The sequence below is a fragment of the Chrysochloris asiatica genome, unplaced genomic scaffold, assembly GCF_000296735.1.
Source record: "Chrysochloris asiatica unplaced genomic scaffold, ChrAsi1.0 scaffold00268, whole genome shotgun sequence".
Classification (NCBI taxonomy): Eukaryota; Metazoa; Chordata; class Mammalia; order Afrosoricida; family Chrysochloridae; genus Chrysochloris; species Chrysochloris asiatica.
Genome location: NW_006408786.1, coordinates 2,264,227 through 2,279,346, shown reverse-complemented (window position 1 = coordinate 2,279,346; position 15,120 = coordinate 2,264,227). Strand labels below are relative to the sequence as shown.

The 15,120-nt window shown below is 45.6% G+C and overlaps 1 protein-coding gene across 1 annotated transcript in view; it reads right to left on the bottom strand.

Moving 5' to 3' along the window:
* The window catches only part of CD97 (CD97 molecule), a 35,988-nt gene extending 21,172 nt beyond the window's left edge, over positions 1-14,816 (bottom strand). Inside the window, 1 exon segment of the mRNA XM_006874320.1 lies at positions 14,651-14,816. Within this exon segment, the coding sequence (XP_006874382.1) occupies positions 14,651-14,816 (166 nt within the window).
* Between the last annotated feature and the right edge of the window lie 304 nt (positions 14,817-15,120).

Sequence of the window (15,120 nt, the reverse complement as noted above, 5' to 3'; positions counted from 1 at the left end):
TCCCACAAACTTTCCCCCCCTATTTATTATGAATTAGGTGAAGTCTTACAAAGTAGATCAGCTTTCCGTTTGATCTCACTGACTGCAATTCCCTACAATGAAACATCACTTATCCCACTTTCTCCCTATGTTTCCTATTTTCTTTTAACTGTTTTATTGTGAATTATGTGATAGTTTACATGGGAGAACATTAGCTTTACATTCATCCTATCGTATGTCGTTTCATTGCCATGGTTACAATCCCCTCCATGCATCATCAACCAACCAAAGGGTATACCCTACAAGCCTGCCCCTGGGTCCTCAGCACACAGCCCCTCTCCCTCTCTGGGTCTAAAGTTCCCAGCTGCTCCATCTCTCCACATCATTATCTCTGCCTCCATCTCTGATGTCACTGTTTCTCTGGGTAGGGTCCGGCACTCTGCTCTTCTCCCTTGATGATCCCAGGGACCTCCGCTCCTAGACTGCAGTCAACCACGCCCCACCTTTTGCTACAAAATACCCACCATTACATTTCCAACCCTCACAGTCAGTCCTGATAGTAATTATTCACTATTGTGCCACATGAGGGCTATCCCCATCGCCTTTCATCAGCCCAGTCCAGACAGATTGGATACTACTCAGTGGAGATTCTCCCTTCCTCTGGGCCCTCTGGATCTAAGCTCCCTCTTGAAAGCTTGTAATGTTTCCTGTTTTCATTCTTTCTTCTTCCCTAGCCCTTCTGAGCTCTGTACTCGGTAAATGTGGACCTTTTGATTTAAGATGCTTGATTATGTTAAGGTGGGTGTACCTCTTTAATGTTATTATTCCTTTTGCTGTTGCGAAATGCTCTAGAGTCTGTATAATGTTTCCAGGGTGGGTATGAACAGCCAAACTTGGGGTTAGCAGTCCAGTGCTTATCTTATAGCACCATGCATGCCAGGACTCCATTGTTTCCATTATAGACCTGCTTATTGTTTGTCTAAAAATTGAACCAAGGGGTGAATTAATTTCTAAACTTAAAGGGTTGACTGACTTAGGGCCAGAATTTCAGAGTTTCCACTAGTCTCCATCTGACCAGATGATTTTGAGTTTTGTTTTTAATGATTTGAGTTTTGTTCCACATTTTTCTCCCACTCTATCCACAATTTCCTAGTTCTCCTGGGCTCAGGGTCATGGATACTGACGCTCATATGGTCCATTAGTTCATTAGACTAATTGTTTCCACTTGTCTTAGATTCGCATCCGTGAACTTTTTGAAGTACATATAACAACAGCAACAATATAGATACATGGATATAGTTGCTGAGGGGTGCACAGTGGCTCTGTAGGATAAACATTCGGCTGTGAACCACAAACTTGGTGATTTAAGCCCACCAGCTGCTCTATGGGAAATAGAGGAGGCTTCCTGCTCCTGTAAAGATTTACAGCCTCCTAGGAAACCCTATAGAGAGTCACTACGAGTTGGAAGTGACTTAATGGCACTTAACAACAACAACATAGTTACTGGAATGTAGAAATCATCAAACAATATCATTAATGTCATATGCAAGGAAAATTTTGATGAAGATATTTTTTAAATGGTTTCATTGACAGGGAACTGTCAGAAATTCAAGCCTGATTCAGAAGAGGATGTGGAATGAGGTGTTATCAATGCTGATGTCAGATGGATCTTGGCTGAAAGCAAAGAACACTAGAAAGATGTTTATTTGTGCTTTATTGACAATACAAAGGCTTTTGACTGTGTGGCTCATAACAAACTATGGATGACATTGAGAAGAATGGGAATTCCAGAATACTTAATTATGCTCATGAGGAACCAGTAATAGAACAAACATAACAAGGGTATACGAAATGTTTTTAAATCAGCGTTTGTCAGGGTTGTATCCTTTCACCATATTTATTCAATCTGTATGCTGAGTAAATAATCTGAGAAGCTGGTTTACATGAAGAAGAATGTGACGTCAGGATTGGAGGAAGACTCATTAACAACTTGTGATATGCAGATGACACAACTTTGCTTGCTGAAGTGAAGAGGACTTGAAACACTTAACTGATGAAGATCAAAGAGCACAGCCTTCAGTATGGATTACATCTCAATGTAAAGAAAACACAATTCTTCACAATTGGACCAATACACAACATCATGATAAATGGAGAAAAGATTGAAGTTGTCAAAGATTTCATTTTACTTGGTCCCACAATCAACTGTCAGGGAAGCAGCAGTTAAGAAATCTAACAGCATATTGCATTAGACAAATCTGCTGCAAAAAGAGCAAAGATGTCACTTTGAGGGCTAAGGTGTGCCTAACCCAAGCCATGGTATTTATTTTCAATCACCTCATATGCATGTGAAGAGTTCTGGTGTGGCATTGTAGGATAAGCAATGGACCGCAGGCTGGTTTAAACCACAAGGTTGACAGTTCAGACTCAGCAGTCACTCCTTGAAAACCATATACAGGGTCATTATCAGTTGAAACTGACTCAACAGCACTTAAAACAACAACAACACATACATGGGAAAGCTGGACAATGAATAAGGAAAACTAGAGAAAAATCTATGCATTTGAATTCTAGTGTTGATGAAGAGTGTTGAATATACCATGAAGTGCCAGAAGTATGAACAATTCTGTTTTGGGAAAAACATGGCTCGATGTCTCCTTGCAAACACGGACGGAGAGACTTACCACTTGTACTTTTGACATGTTGTCAGGACATCATACTTGATGAAGTGGAGGGTCAGCAAAAAAGAGTAAGACCCTCAACGAGATGGTTTGGCACAGTGGCAGCAACAGGGGGATCAATTGTAACAACGGTTGTGAGGGTGGCGCAGGACAGGGCGGGGCTTCGTTCTGTTATTCGCAGGGTTGCTATGAGTCAGAACCAACTTGACGGCACCTAACAACAGCAACAACATAGTTGTTGTTCGTGGAGTGTGACTCATGGCAAACACATGTACGCAAAGTAGAACTGCTCCATAGGGTTTTCCTTCTTTCTTTAGTGAAAGGTCTTTGTTACTCACTGGCCACCAACAGCTTGCTGATCTGGATCTCGCCAGTCTACTCTGACTGCGTGAGATGCAGCCACAGTTCCACTGAGCCAGAGAACAGGAGCGAGCAATAATCCCTGAGGAGAAGGGCAGGAGAGAGGACCCCTTTTGGTATCTACTAGAAATGGTTGCCCCAAAAAGGATGGCAGGGTGAGAGGGGAACCCATGAATAGAGGTACACATGATGTGGCAAAGAGCCTGGCACAGAGGATGATGATAAATACAAAATCGCCTTCACATCCTTCCATCAAACGTCCCAGCCTCCCTCTGTGATGGTGTCTTGTGCCCCGATGTGGCTTCCAGGTACTATGTCTTGTTTCTGAGATGGTCCACATTTCTCTCAGGCCAGGATCTGCTCCATATTCTTGAGTCCCTGAACCTCAGTCTGCAGGTTCGACACATGCCTTCGCTGCCCTCTGCCATGGTTCCGAGGGAACAGTGTGTGGACTCTGATTTTACCTAGTCTGCTCCAGGCTTATCAAGCTGTGACCATTCAAAAGTACCTCTCCAGACCTGACTTCTGAGACACCGCTGGACAGGTTCACAATGCCAACCTTTGGTTTCGTAGTTGAGCACGTAACTGTTTAGGCCACCGGGGTAACTGTGTATACAGGAGAGGGCTTCAAAAAGTTCATGGAAAAATGGGAAGAAAAGATAATGCCATTTTCCCACAAACTTTCTGAAAACCATACGTTGTTGTTAAGTGCCATTGAGTCAGTTCTGACCCATAGCGACCCTGCATAGGGTTTCTGAGGAGCAGCTAGTGAGTCTGAACCACTGATCCTCTGGTTCAAACTGACTTGCAGTCCAATGCATCAGCCCATAGCGCCACACCAGGACTCCATTACTGTTGTATGTAAATATCTATTTATTTATGTATGGATTATGAATAGACTTATGGGCACAGAACAATATTTAAAGGAGCTCTGGTAGCGTAGCGGTTATGAGTCGGGCTGCTAACTTCAAAGTTAGCAGTTCAAAACTACCAGCCATTCTGAGGGAGAAAGATGAGCCTTTATGCTCCCGTAAAGATTTACAGCCTCGGAAACCCTGCACAGGGTTCGTTATGAGTCAGAACTGACTCTACAGCACATAATCACCACCATGAACCTGAGACTACATATATATATATTTGTTGTTGTTGTTAAGTGCTGTCGAGGCATTTCTGACCCATAGCTACTCTGTATAGGGTTTCCAAGGAGCAGCTGGTGAGCCTGAACCACCAACCTTGTGACTCAAATGACTTTGCAGTCTAGAGCATTAGCCGACAGCACCACACCAGAGCTCTCTCTCTCTCTCTCTCTAGAGAGAGAGAGACAGTTCTGACTCATAGTGACCCTGCACAGGGTTTCCGAGGCTGCAAATCTTTATGGGAGCAGAAAGCCTTATCTTTCTCCCGCGGAACAGCTGGTAGTTTCAAACTGCCAAGCTTAAGGTTAGCAGCCCAATTCATAACCACTATGTTACCAGAGCTCCTTTATATAGTTAAGTGCCGTCAAGTTGGTTCTGACCCATAGCGACCCTGTATAGGGTTTCCAAGTAGCAGCTGGTGAGCTTGAACCACCGACCTTGTGACTCAAACTGACTTTGCAGTCCAGCACATTAACTCACAGTGCCACACCAGGAATCCAGTATTTTGTATACAAACATCTGTTTATATATATGGGTCGTGAATAGACTGATGGGCACAAAAAATGATATTTAATTGGTTCTATGAACCTGAGGCCATTTAAATTATATTTTCATTTAAAAATGTTTAAAGACTGTATGAGAAGTGGCTAGAGGAAATAAAGGGAACAAGAGGTGCAGAGAGGTGCTGGATAACAGCCAGGGGTGGGGGCGAGCCATCAGAGGAGGGAAGAAGCTGGGGAGTCTCTGGAACAGGGGGGCTTGGCAACGGCCAACAGGAAGTTCTGCAGTCTGGGTTGGGAACACTTCTCAATGCTTGGTGGCGTTTCCGGACTTTCTCGTTGTTGTCTGCCTCTTCCCCATTCTGCAAAGGCTTCTGGAAGCTGTGGCCTGGAGGCATCACCTCACCCCCATTCCCTTCCTTTAAGCCTAGGCTCAGGCCTGCAATTGCTGTTGTGATTAGGTGCCGTCGAGTTGGTTCCGATCCATAGCGACCCTAGGTACATCAGAACAAAACACTGCCCTGTCCTGCACCATCCTCACAGTTACTGTCAATTGCTTCTGCCAATGTGCCAATCCATCTTATTGGGGATCGCCCTCTTTTTCACTGACCCTCCACTTTACAAAGCATGATGTCCTTCTCCAGGGACCACTTCCTCCTGATAGCATGTCCAACGTACAAGAGACGAAGTCTAGCCATCTTGGTTTCTAAGGAACATTCTGGTTATACCTCTTCCAACATAAATTTGTTTGCTCTTCTGGCAGTCCACAGTACCCTCAAATTCTTCTCCAACACAATAACTCAAGTGCATCAATTCTTCCATGGTCTTCCTTAATCACTGTCCAACTTTTGCATGTTATTGTTGTTGTTGTGTGCTGTGGAGTCGGTTCCGACTCATAGTGACCCTGTACAGGGTTTCCGAGGCTGTAAATCTTTACAGGAGCAGAAAACCTCATCTTTCTCCCACGGAGCAGCTGGTAGTTTCGAACTGCTGACCTTGCACTTCGCAGCCTGATTTGTAACCACTACGCTCCCAGAGCTCCTTATGAGGCTATAGAAAATACCATGGCTTGGGTCAGGCACACCTTAGTCCTCAAACTGACAGTTTTGTTCTTAAACCCTTTAAAAAGGTCTTGTGCAGATTTGCCTAATGCAATGGGGTCCCAGAATCCTGCCCCTTGCAAGGGTCGGACAGGAAAGGAAGAGAGTTAGGCTAGGTGCTGATGTTACCCTTGCCATGCCTCAATTTCCCTACCCAGACCTCCTCTGTCACTAAAAATGGGGGGATGACCAGTGCAGATAGTCACAACTGTCCTCAGAAAAAAGCAATCTTCTCTGGGGACTTTGGTAAAAATAAACCCAATCCCAAAGCTCTTCCTATCCAATGGGGTCTCCCTTGGTCAGCTAGATCCAGCTGGAAGTGGTCCCTCCAGCTTCTTCCTCATGACCCACTTGTCCTGCTATGAAGAAAGTCAGGGAGGGGAGACATGACAGGCTTTGAAAAAAGAAAGAGAGGTCTGGTGGGTCCCTGGGATCCAGCATTAATGACACCTGTACGACTAGGTGGTGCCCTGTCCTGGGTATATTGCCCTGTGATCTCTCTACTGAGGCACACAAGTGCCCACTCCTTTCATCTTTCTGCAGCCCCAAGACGAATGCACCTCCTTGTAGAGCTGCAACAGTCATGCATTCACTCAACAAACACTGTTTGTCCCAGGCTCTGTTCTAGGTGCCTGGGACACAGTGCAAATGAGTCAGACCCAAGCCTCACCCCATAGGGAGAGGGTGTAAGTGTGGTTAACAGGGTTGTGATGAAGGATGTGGGAGGTAGGAAAATGAAACAGGGTAACCAAGGGTATTTGGGGAAGGCCTCGCTGAGGAGGTGACGTTTGAACAGTAAAGCCTGAAGGAGGTGGGGGAAGACCCATGTGGAGACTTGGGGAAGAACGTGCAAAGGCCTTGAGACTGAAACTCATCTGGTGTGGAAGAGCAGGGAGGTTTGTGTGGCTGAAATTGAGTGAGTGAATGAGCAGAGAGAAGTAGGGGTTATAACAGTGCGAGACTGTGTGCATAGAAAGTTAGTGACCATCAAAATAGTAAAACCCAGAACAGCATGGAGGCTGAGGGGTAAAGTAGCTGCTGTCCACAGGCAGCGGTCCCTGAGCCATCAGAAGGACACAGAGGCACAGAGAGGTTAAGGGTACACAGCACAGAAGCTGCCCCAGGGGACTCACACCAGTCCTCTGGCCCCCCAAACCAGCTGTGGTTGCTGTTAGGTGTCTGTGTGTCCCTGGGACCCCACTGCTGCTCCTGCTTAGGCCTGCATGACTTCTGTCATCCTATACAATGGCACTCACTCATCTCTGCCAAGAAATTTGGAAGACAACTGTCTGGCCGACTGACTGGAAGAGATCGATGTTTATGCCCATTCCAAAGAGAGGTGACCCAACGGAATGCGGAAATCATCGGACAATCTCTTTGATATCTCAAGCGAGCAAAGTTTTGCTAAAGGTAATACAGAAACGGCTACAATCATACATTGACAGAGAACTTCCAGAGGTTCAAGCTGGATTCAGAAGAGGCCGTGGAACGAGAGATATCATTGCTGATGTCCGATGGATCTTGGCTGAAAGCAGAGAATATCAGAAGGATGTTTACCTGTGATTCATTGACTACGCAAAGGCTTTCGATTGTGTGGATCATGACAAGCTATGGACAACATTGAGAAGTATGAGTATTCCAGAATACTTAATTGTACTTCTGAGAAATCTGTACCTAGACCAAGAAGCAGTTGTTCAAACAGAACATGGGAACACTGGATGTTTTAAAATTGGGAAAGGTGTGTGACAAGGTTGTATTCTTTCACCATACTTATTCAACCTGTATGCTGAGCAAATAATATGAGAAGCTGGGTTCTATGAAGAAAAACGTGGCATCAGGATTGGAGGAAGACTCATTAACAACCTGCGATATGCAGATGATGCAACCTTGCTTGCTGAAAGTGAAGAGGACTTGAAACATTTACTTATGAAGATTAAAGAGCACAGCCTTCGATATGGATTGCATCTCAATGTCAAGAAAACAAAGATCCTCACCACTGGACCAATAAACAACATTCTTATCAATGGAGAAAAGATTGAAGTTGTCAAGGACTTCATTCTTCTTGGATCAACTATCAACACTCTCGGAAGTAGCAGTCAAGAGATCAGACGACGTATTGCACTGGGCAAATCTGCTGCACAGGAACTTTTTAAAGTGTTGAAGAACAGAGATGTCAGCTTGAGGACTAGGGTGCGCCTGACCCAGGCCATTGTGTTTTCAATAGCCTCATATGGATGCGAAAGCTGGACAGTGAATAAGGAGGATCATAGAAGAATTGATGCCTTTGAGTTGTGCTGTTGGAGGAGAATACTGAAAGTGCCATGGACTGCCAAAAGAACCAATAGATCTGTTTTGGTAGAAGTGCAGCCAGAGTGCTCCTTGGAGGCCAGGATGGCTAAGCTTCGTCTCTCCTACTTTGGACATATTGTCCGGAGGAAACAATCGTTGGAGAAGGAGGTCATGCTGGGTAGGGTGGAGGGTCAGAGAAAAAGAGGAAGACCCCCAACGAGATGGATCAGCCAGGTGGCATCATTGATGGACTCAAGTGTGGCAGCGGTAGTGAGGTTGGCCCAGGATCGGACATTGTTTTGTTCTGCTGTGCATGGGGTCGCTATGAGTCGGTTCTGACTCGATGGCACCTGACAACAACAACAACAGCATACAATGGCCCAGAGAACAGGGACCCTCTATGGCAGCTCTCCTATTCCATCCGGTACCACACCTTGCCTGAGAAGCTCACTCCAGGGCTGGAAAGAACTCAGCCTGAGCTCAGGTGTCAGTTTATAGGTGGGGAAACTGCTGTTAGAGATTAGAGAGCCCACCCTGACAGAGGCTGGGGGCAGGGACTCTGTGGGGAATTTCCAGGATCCCAGCTCAGCATCTTCCACCTGGACCCACACAGTGGCCTCTGCCCTGGTCTCCAAGCTTCACTCTTGCCTCACAGTCTGTTCCCTCCATCAGTACCTAAGTCAGGGTATGTCCCTCTTCCACTCAGGACCTTAAAGAGCTCCCATCTCACTCAAAGCAAAAGCCCAAGTCCTTTTCATGGCTTCCACATGACCTGCTCCATCACCTCTAGTCCTTCCCTCACCACCGAACTCTCTCCCCGTTGCTCACTCCACTCTAGCCACAAAGGCCTTCTCCAGGAGTGGTCTAGTGTGACTTCAGAGTCTTTGCACCTGCTCTTCCCTCTACCTGGAACACGCTTCCCATCAGCGTCCACACATGCCCTCCCAACTTCCTTCAAGTCTTTGTTCAAATGCCATTTCCTCCATGAAATCTTCTCTGTTCCCCTTCACAATGTCTCATCTCTACTCTTTCATTCTTCTTTATCCTGCTTTACTTTTTCTTTTTTTCAGAGGCACTTAAAATAACAACAATAACAAAATAGTTACCATCAAATCGACTCTGACCTAAGATGATCCCATGTGTGTCAGAGTAGAATTGTGCTATAATGTATAGAGTTTTTTTTGTTTTTGTTTTTTAAATAATATTTTATTGTGGTTTTGGTGAAGGTCTATAAAAAAGTTTAGGTTCCCATTCAGCAATTTCTACATAAGCTATTCTGTAACATTATTTACATTCTTCACATTGTTTACATTCTCATTATTTCCATTCTGGTTGTTCAATTTCCATTAATCTAGTTTCCCTGCCCTCTTATATTCTCCTCCATGTCTTAAAGGAGTTGTTGACTATTTGGTCTCATATAGGTGGTTTTTGAAAGGGACACAGTCCTTATGGGTGATATTCATTCTTTTTTGAGACAATTGGTTATTTAGCTACAAGATGACCTCAGGAGTAAGTTTCAGTTCAAGATTTGAAGAGTTATCGCAGGACAATAGACTCAGGTGTCCTCTAGTCTCAACCAGTCCAGTAGGTCTGGGTTTATGGGAACGTGCGGTTTGATTCCACATTTTTCTTCCATTCTATCAGGGTCCATCTATTGTGATCAGAATGATCATTAGTGGTAGCTGAGCACCATCTAGTTCTTCTGGTCTCTGGGTAGATGAGGCTATGGTTTGTGTAGACTATTAGTCCTATAGACTTGTTTCTTCTTTGAATCTTTAGTTTCCTTCTTTCTCTTGTTCTGGAAGAGTAGAGACCAATAGCTGTGTTTTAGATGACAACTTTCAAGCTTGTAAAGCCCCAGTTACCCACTGAGCTAACATAGTTTGAACGTAAGGTTTATGAACTTGTTGTTGTAATTATTAGGTGCCGTGGAACTGGTTCTGAATCATAGTGAAGAGTAAACTGCCCGGTCCTGTGCCATCCTCATAATTATTGTCCATTGTAGCGTAGTTTGTGAACCATAGTCCTGATCCTTCAAACCTAGAAAAGCAATTCTTTGAGATATTTGTTTATGTCTAAGAAATAAATGTAACTGTACTCCCGATGTACTTTATGAATATACATGAGGACTTCAAAAAATTCATGGAAAAATTCCGTTATCTTTAATTCTTCTGTTTTCCCACACATTTTTTGAAGCCCCCTTGCACATGCATACAGTCACACAAGTGTCTACAAGGTTTTCCATTTTTCAGAAGCAGATTGCCAGACATTTCCTCCAAGGCACCTCTGCGTAGAGGACGTTGTGGACTCCTCCCAATGCCCTTATTTCCTTCTAAATCATATGTGACTTCCTCACTTACTGTGTCCATTGTTCACTATTTGCCTCACTCTAGCTTATCAGTAGCATGAATTATAACAAATTATGGATAACACTATGAAGAATGGAAAGTCCAGAACACTTAATTGTGTTCCTGGGGAACCTGTGCACAGACCAAGGGACAGTTGTTCGAACAGACCAAGGGAATAGTGGGTGGTTTAAAATCAGGAAAGGTGTGTGTCAGGGTTGTACTCTTTCACCACACTTATTCCATCTGCATGCTGAGAAAATCATCTGAGAAGCTGGATTACGTAAAGAAAAACGTGGCATCAGGATTGGAGGAAGACTCATTAACAACCTGCCATACGCAGATGATACGACCTCACTTGCTAAAAGTGAAGAGGACTGATAAAGATCAAAGGCTACAGCCTTCAGCATGGGTTACACCTCAATGTAAAGTAAACGAAAATCCTCACAACTGGACCAATACACAATTATCATGAAAAATGCAGACAAGATTGGAGTTGTCAAGGATTCCTTTTACTTAGATCCACAGTCAATGCTCATGGAAGCAGCAGTCAAGAAATCAAACTGTATTGTATCAGGCAAACCTGCTGCAAAAGATCTCTTTAAAGTGTTCAAGAGCAAAGATGTTACTTTGAGGACTACAGTGTGCCTGACTCAAGCCTTGGTATCATCAGGGTGAAGAAGTCCTGGAGGCACTATAGGATAAGCACTGGACTTGTAAGATAGGCCCTGTTCTTGATGGGAGTTGTTGTTGTTGTTAAGTGCCGTCGAGTCGATTCCGACCCATAGCGACCCTGTACAGGTTTTCCGAGGGTGTAAATCTTTACGGGAGTAGAAAGCCTCATCTTTCTCCCGCGGAGCGGCTCGTAGTTTCGAACTGCTGACCTTAAGGTTCACAGCCCGATTCGTAACCACTACGCTACTTGATGGGAGAGGTGGTGACAAAGAGCATAAGGTCACCTTTGTTCAACACTTTGTAAATAGCTCCCTCATTGCTTTCTGTTTTCATTCCCTTTTTTTTTTTTTTTAATCTTTTTCTTTTCTCTTCTTTCCATTTCCCTCCACAATTTCTTTTTCTTTCTCCTTTTATTCTTATTTTTAACAAAGGAAGCAGCCCTTTGCTCCAGGACCAGACTGTGACTCTCAGGGTTATTGGAGCATAGACTTGGCCCCCCGAGAGTAAGCAGCCCCTAAGTTGTGCCCCTGCCTTGGGCACTTCACTGTCTCAGTCTTGCCTCAGCTCTGAGCCTTCTACAGACAACAACATTCACTGAATTTAATATCATCCTCCCAATATATTTATTTTCGCTTTTGCTCTCCACTTATGGAAATGATTTATTTTTGTGGTTGGTATATAAAGGTTTTACGAGATAAATTAATTGGAGAAAGACTTTTTTTAAAAAAAAAAAAAAAAGACAACTTGATTTAGGAAAAAAATCTTTGGTACCCGGAGCTGATGTGCAGAGCAAAAAGATACAGACTCCGTGAGCTGTGGTTGACTCCACAGTTCGGGAGGTGATGAGGGAGACAATGAGGACCTGTGAGCTTGGCTATGGACTCAGACATATAGCAAACAGTGTTCACCACCGTGAGCTAGGGATTGTTGTTAGGTGCCATCGGGTTGGTACCAACTCATAGCGACCCTCTGCACAACAGAAGGAAACACTGCCCGATCCTGGGCCAACCTCACAATTGTTGCCACGCTTAAGCTAGGGCCCCTCATTTTATCTAAGTGGTCTAGGAGGGACTTCCCACATGTTTCCTCTCAGCCACCCCATCCTGTAAATGAAGGTGTCACTGAAGTTTTCTGTGATGTTTGGCATGAGCCGTTGTGTCGAGTGACAAAGTCCAGTGGCAATCACCAGCTGCTGCCACCATGTCTGTCTCTTGTCTTCAACTTCTGCCTGCTAGAGGCACAGTCCTGGAGATCTCACAGACTGCCCTAAACACACTGGGCCAGTTGGACCTGGCATTGGTAAGGAGGCTGGTACCACACCCTGACCTTCCTCCCACATAATCAATTAGATTTGGGGCAGGAAGTTAAGCTGGGTCTGTCAGACAACTCCTGTGTCTCTGCCATGGCTAGGTGGTGGGTCTGCTATTAGATATTGTTTCAATATGGCAAAAAAAAAAACAAAAAAAAAAAACTATCACTCTTTAGTCCCCTGATTTCCCCCTTCTAACCTCTGGTCAAATCTGTGGTATTAGTTATTTATTGCGGCATCACAAATTACCATAAACTCAGTGGCTTAAAATAATAACAAACATTTTTTAGCTCACAGTTTCTTTGGGTCGGGAGCTGGTGGGAGCTTAGTGGGGCCTACTGGCTCAGGGTTTCTCTCAGGTGCTGGCTGGGGTTGAGTCTCATCTGAACACTCAACTGGGGAAGGGGTCTACTTCCAAGCTCACTCACAAGTTGTTGGCAGGATTCAGTTCCTCTTTGGCTGTCTACAAGAGGCCACCCTCAGTTCCTTGCCAAATGGGTCCCTCCCTCCACAGGGCAGCTCACAACACGGCAGCCAGCTTCATCAGAGTGTGCAAGAGACAGACACTGAGCAAGACAGATGTCATAATCTTCTGTAACTTAATCTTCTGACACCCATCACCTTTGTTGTATTCTATTGTTGGAAACTAGACCCATCCAAACTCAAGGAGAGGGAATTACACAGGGAACAGATCCCAGGAAGCAAGTATCCTGAGAACCTTCTTGGTGTCTGCCATACCTGCCCTCCCCCAAATTGGCCATCAGTGGGAAACATGTGGGAGGTCTGGACCCGGATGGAGTTGTTCAGTCCCCAAGGATGGGGCTTTCTTTGAGTCCTCTCTTTTTTGTCTACATGGCCCTCTGATCTGACCCCAGGGGCTCCTGTGACCTCCCCTCTTTCCCTCACACTATGCTGGCCATACTGACTTCCCTTTTTTTGCTCTTGGAAACTCAGGTCCACCTCAGGGCCTTTGTACCTGTTGTTTCCTCTGCCTAGAGTTCTCCTTCTCTGGGAATCCACACGACTCCCCGCTCACTTTATTCTGGCCTCAACTTTAACATCAACTGCTCAAAGATGTGTTCCCTGTCTAACATCAAATTCATCCTTGTGCTATAATGGGTCAGCTCAGCAGGTCTGAGGTGTCCAAAACCTACACATTCCAAAACACCTTGACCAGCTCCTGGTAGATAATTTTTGAGTCCTTGGAATACTCTGCTTGGTGCGTGTCTTTGTTTACCTGGCCATGCAACCATGTGATTTATGGTGGACACCTGGGGCCCTGGATCATACTGTATCAGTTCATCCTCTGGAGACTGAGGGACTCAGGTCAGGCAGGTGGGTGGTCCAGACCCACATAACTTGGACATCAGGACATGACTGAGCTTCCCTGGTTGACACGACCTTGTATTCGTTGTCCACACGATCCCATGGAGAGCGGACACCTAGAAGCTTGTTCCTGGTTTCCCTTGGACTCTATCCTATGCACCTTTTTCCTATGCTGATTTTAATTTGTATCCTTTCACGGTCATAAGCTGTAACTGTGAATGTAACAGCTCTTCTGAGTTCTGTGGAAGCTTCTAGTGAATCATCAAAACTTAGTGTGACTTTGGAACGCTAGGCATAAACCCCATTCCCCCAGCCACCCTCTTTTGCATTCTTCTTTGTCGTCACTGAGTGGTATGTTCTTGTTCATTTGTGCTTTCCTATCTCTCTTGAGGGCTCTGAGAGCCAGGACCTTGTCTGGTACATTTGCAAGATCTAAGCATTAGATCAAGTCCCGGATCTAATGCTTTCTGGTCATGTGGTCTGGGATAAGCAATGTCCTCTGTTCCAGTCTTACCATCTATGAAATGCGAACAGTTGTTTCTCCTTCATAGGGCCACTAGGGAATCAATAGGCTAGTGGATGAGCATGGAAGAAGGTCTCCACAGCATTTTTTCTATGTCTAGGTCACTCTGTTTCCCAGTGGCTAAAACAGGGTCTTTGGAGTCATGCTCGATAAAAAGCAAAAGAATAAAAGACTCCTCTGGGGCCTTGGTGGTGGAGGCAAGAGGGGATGTAAGGCATCCAGATGGTGTGGAGGGGTGCATATAGGGACCGGAGATGGGAGATGCCAGTGGGGACCAGCGGTCAGCCTGTGATCCAGCCACACACAGGCTCTGCCAGGGCTATTTGGGGCTCCCATCCCCCAAAGAGGAGCAGAGCCTGCTATGGACACTAAGGAGGAACCCACAGGAGTGGCTGGGAGGGAGCGGGCAGGGAAGGCTAAGTCCCACGGTCTGGGCCACCAGCAGGAACCGCGTGGGAGATCTGGACCCGGATGAACAGCTGGAGCCGTGGCTGTGGGAGTCTGCGAGCAGCCAGGCCCAAAGCCTGTGTCAGGCGACGTCTGGTCGGCATGACTTGGGAGGATGCCTCACTGCCTCTGAATGCCTTGGACATGTCGCTCAACTGCACTGGACTCAACCCTCCCCGCTCCTCCTGAGGAATGTGCCCTCCCTATCCCAGCCTCCAGATGCTTCCACATAAGGCCTCAGGATGCTCGTGCCATATGAGTTCAGGACAAAGGAATCAGAAGCACATGGACCAGATCCCCAGGGAGGGCAGTTTTGGAACAATTCAGAGAACAGAGCGTGGCAGCGGAGCAGTGGGATTCTGAATTGGAGCAGTCTTGGCCCCTCTGGACACCCACACCACCCAAGTTCCTCGGCTGGGGCTGAGAGCCACTGAAGATCAATCGGTGTGA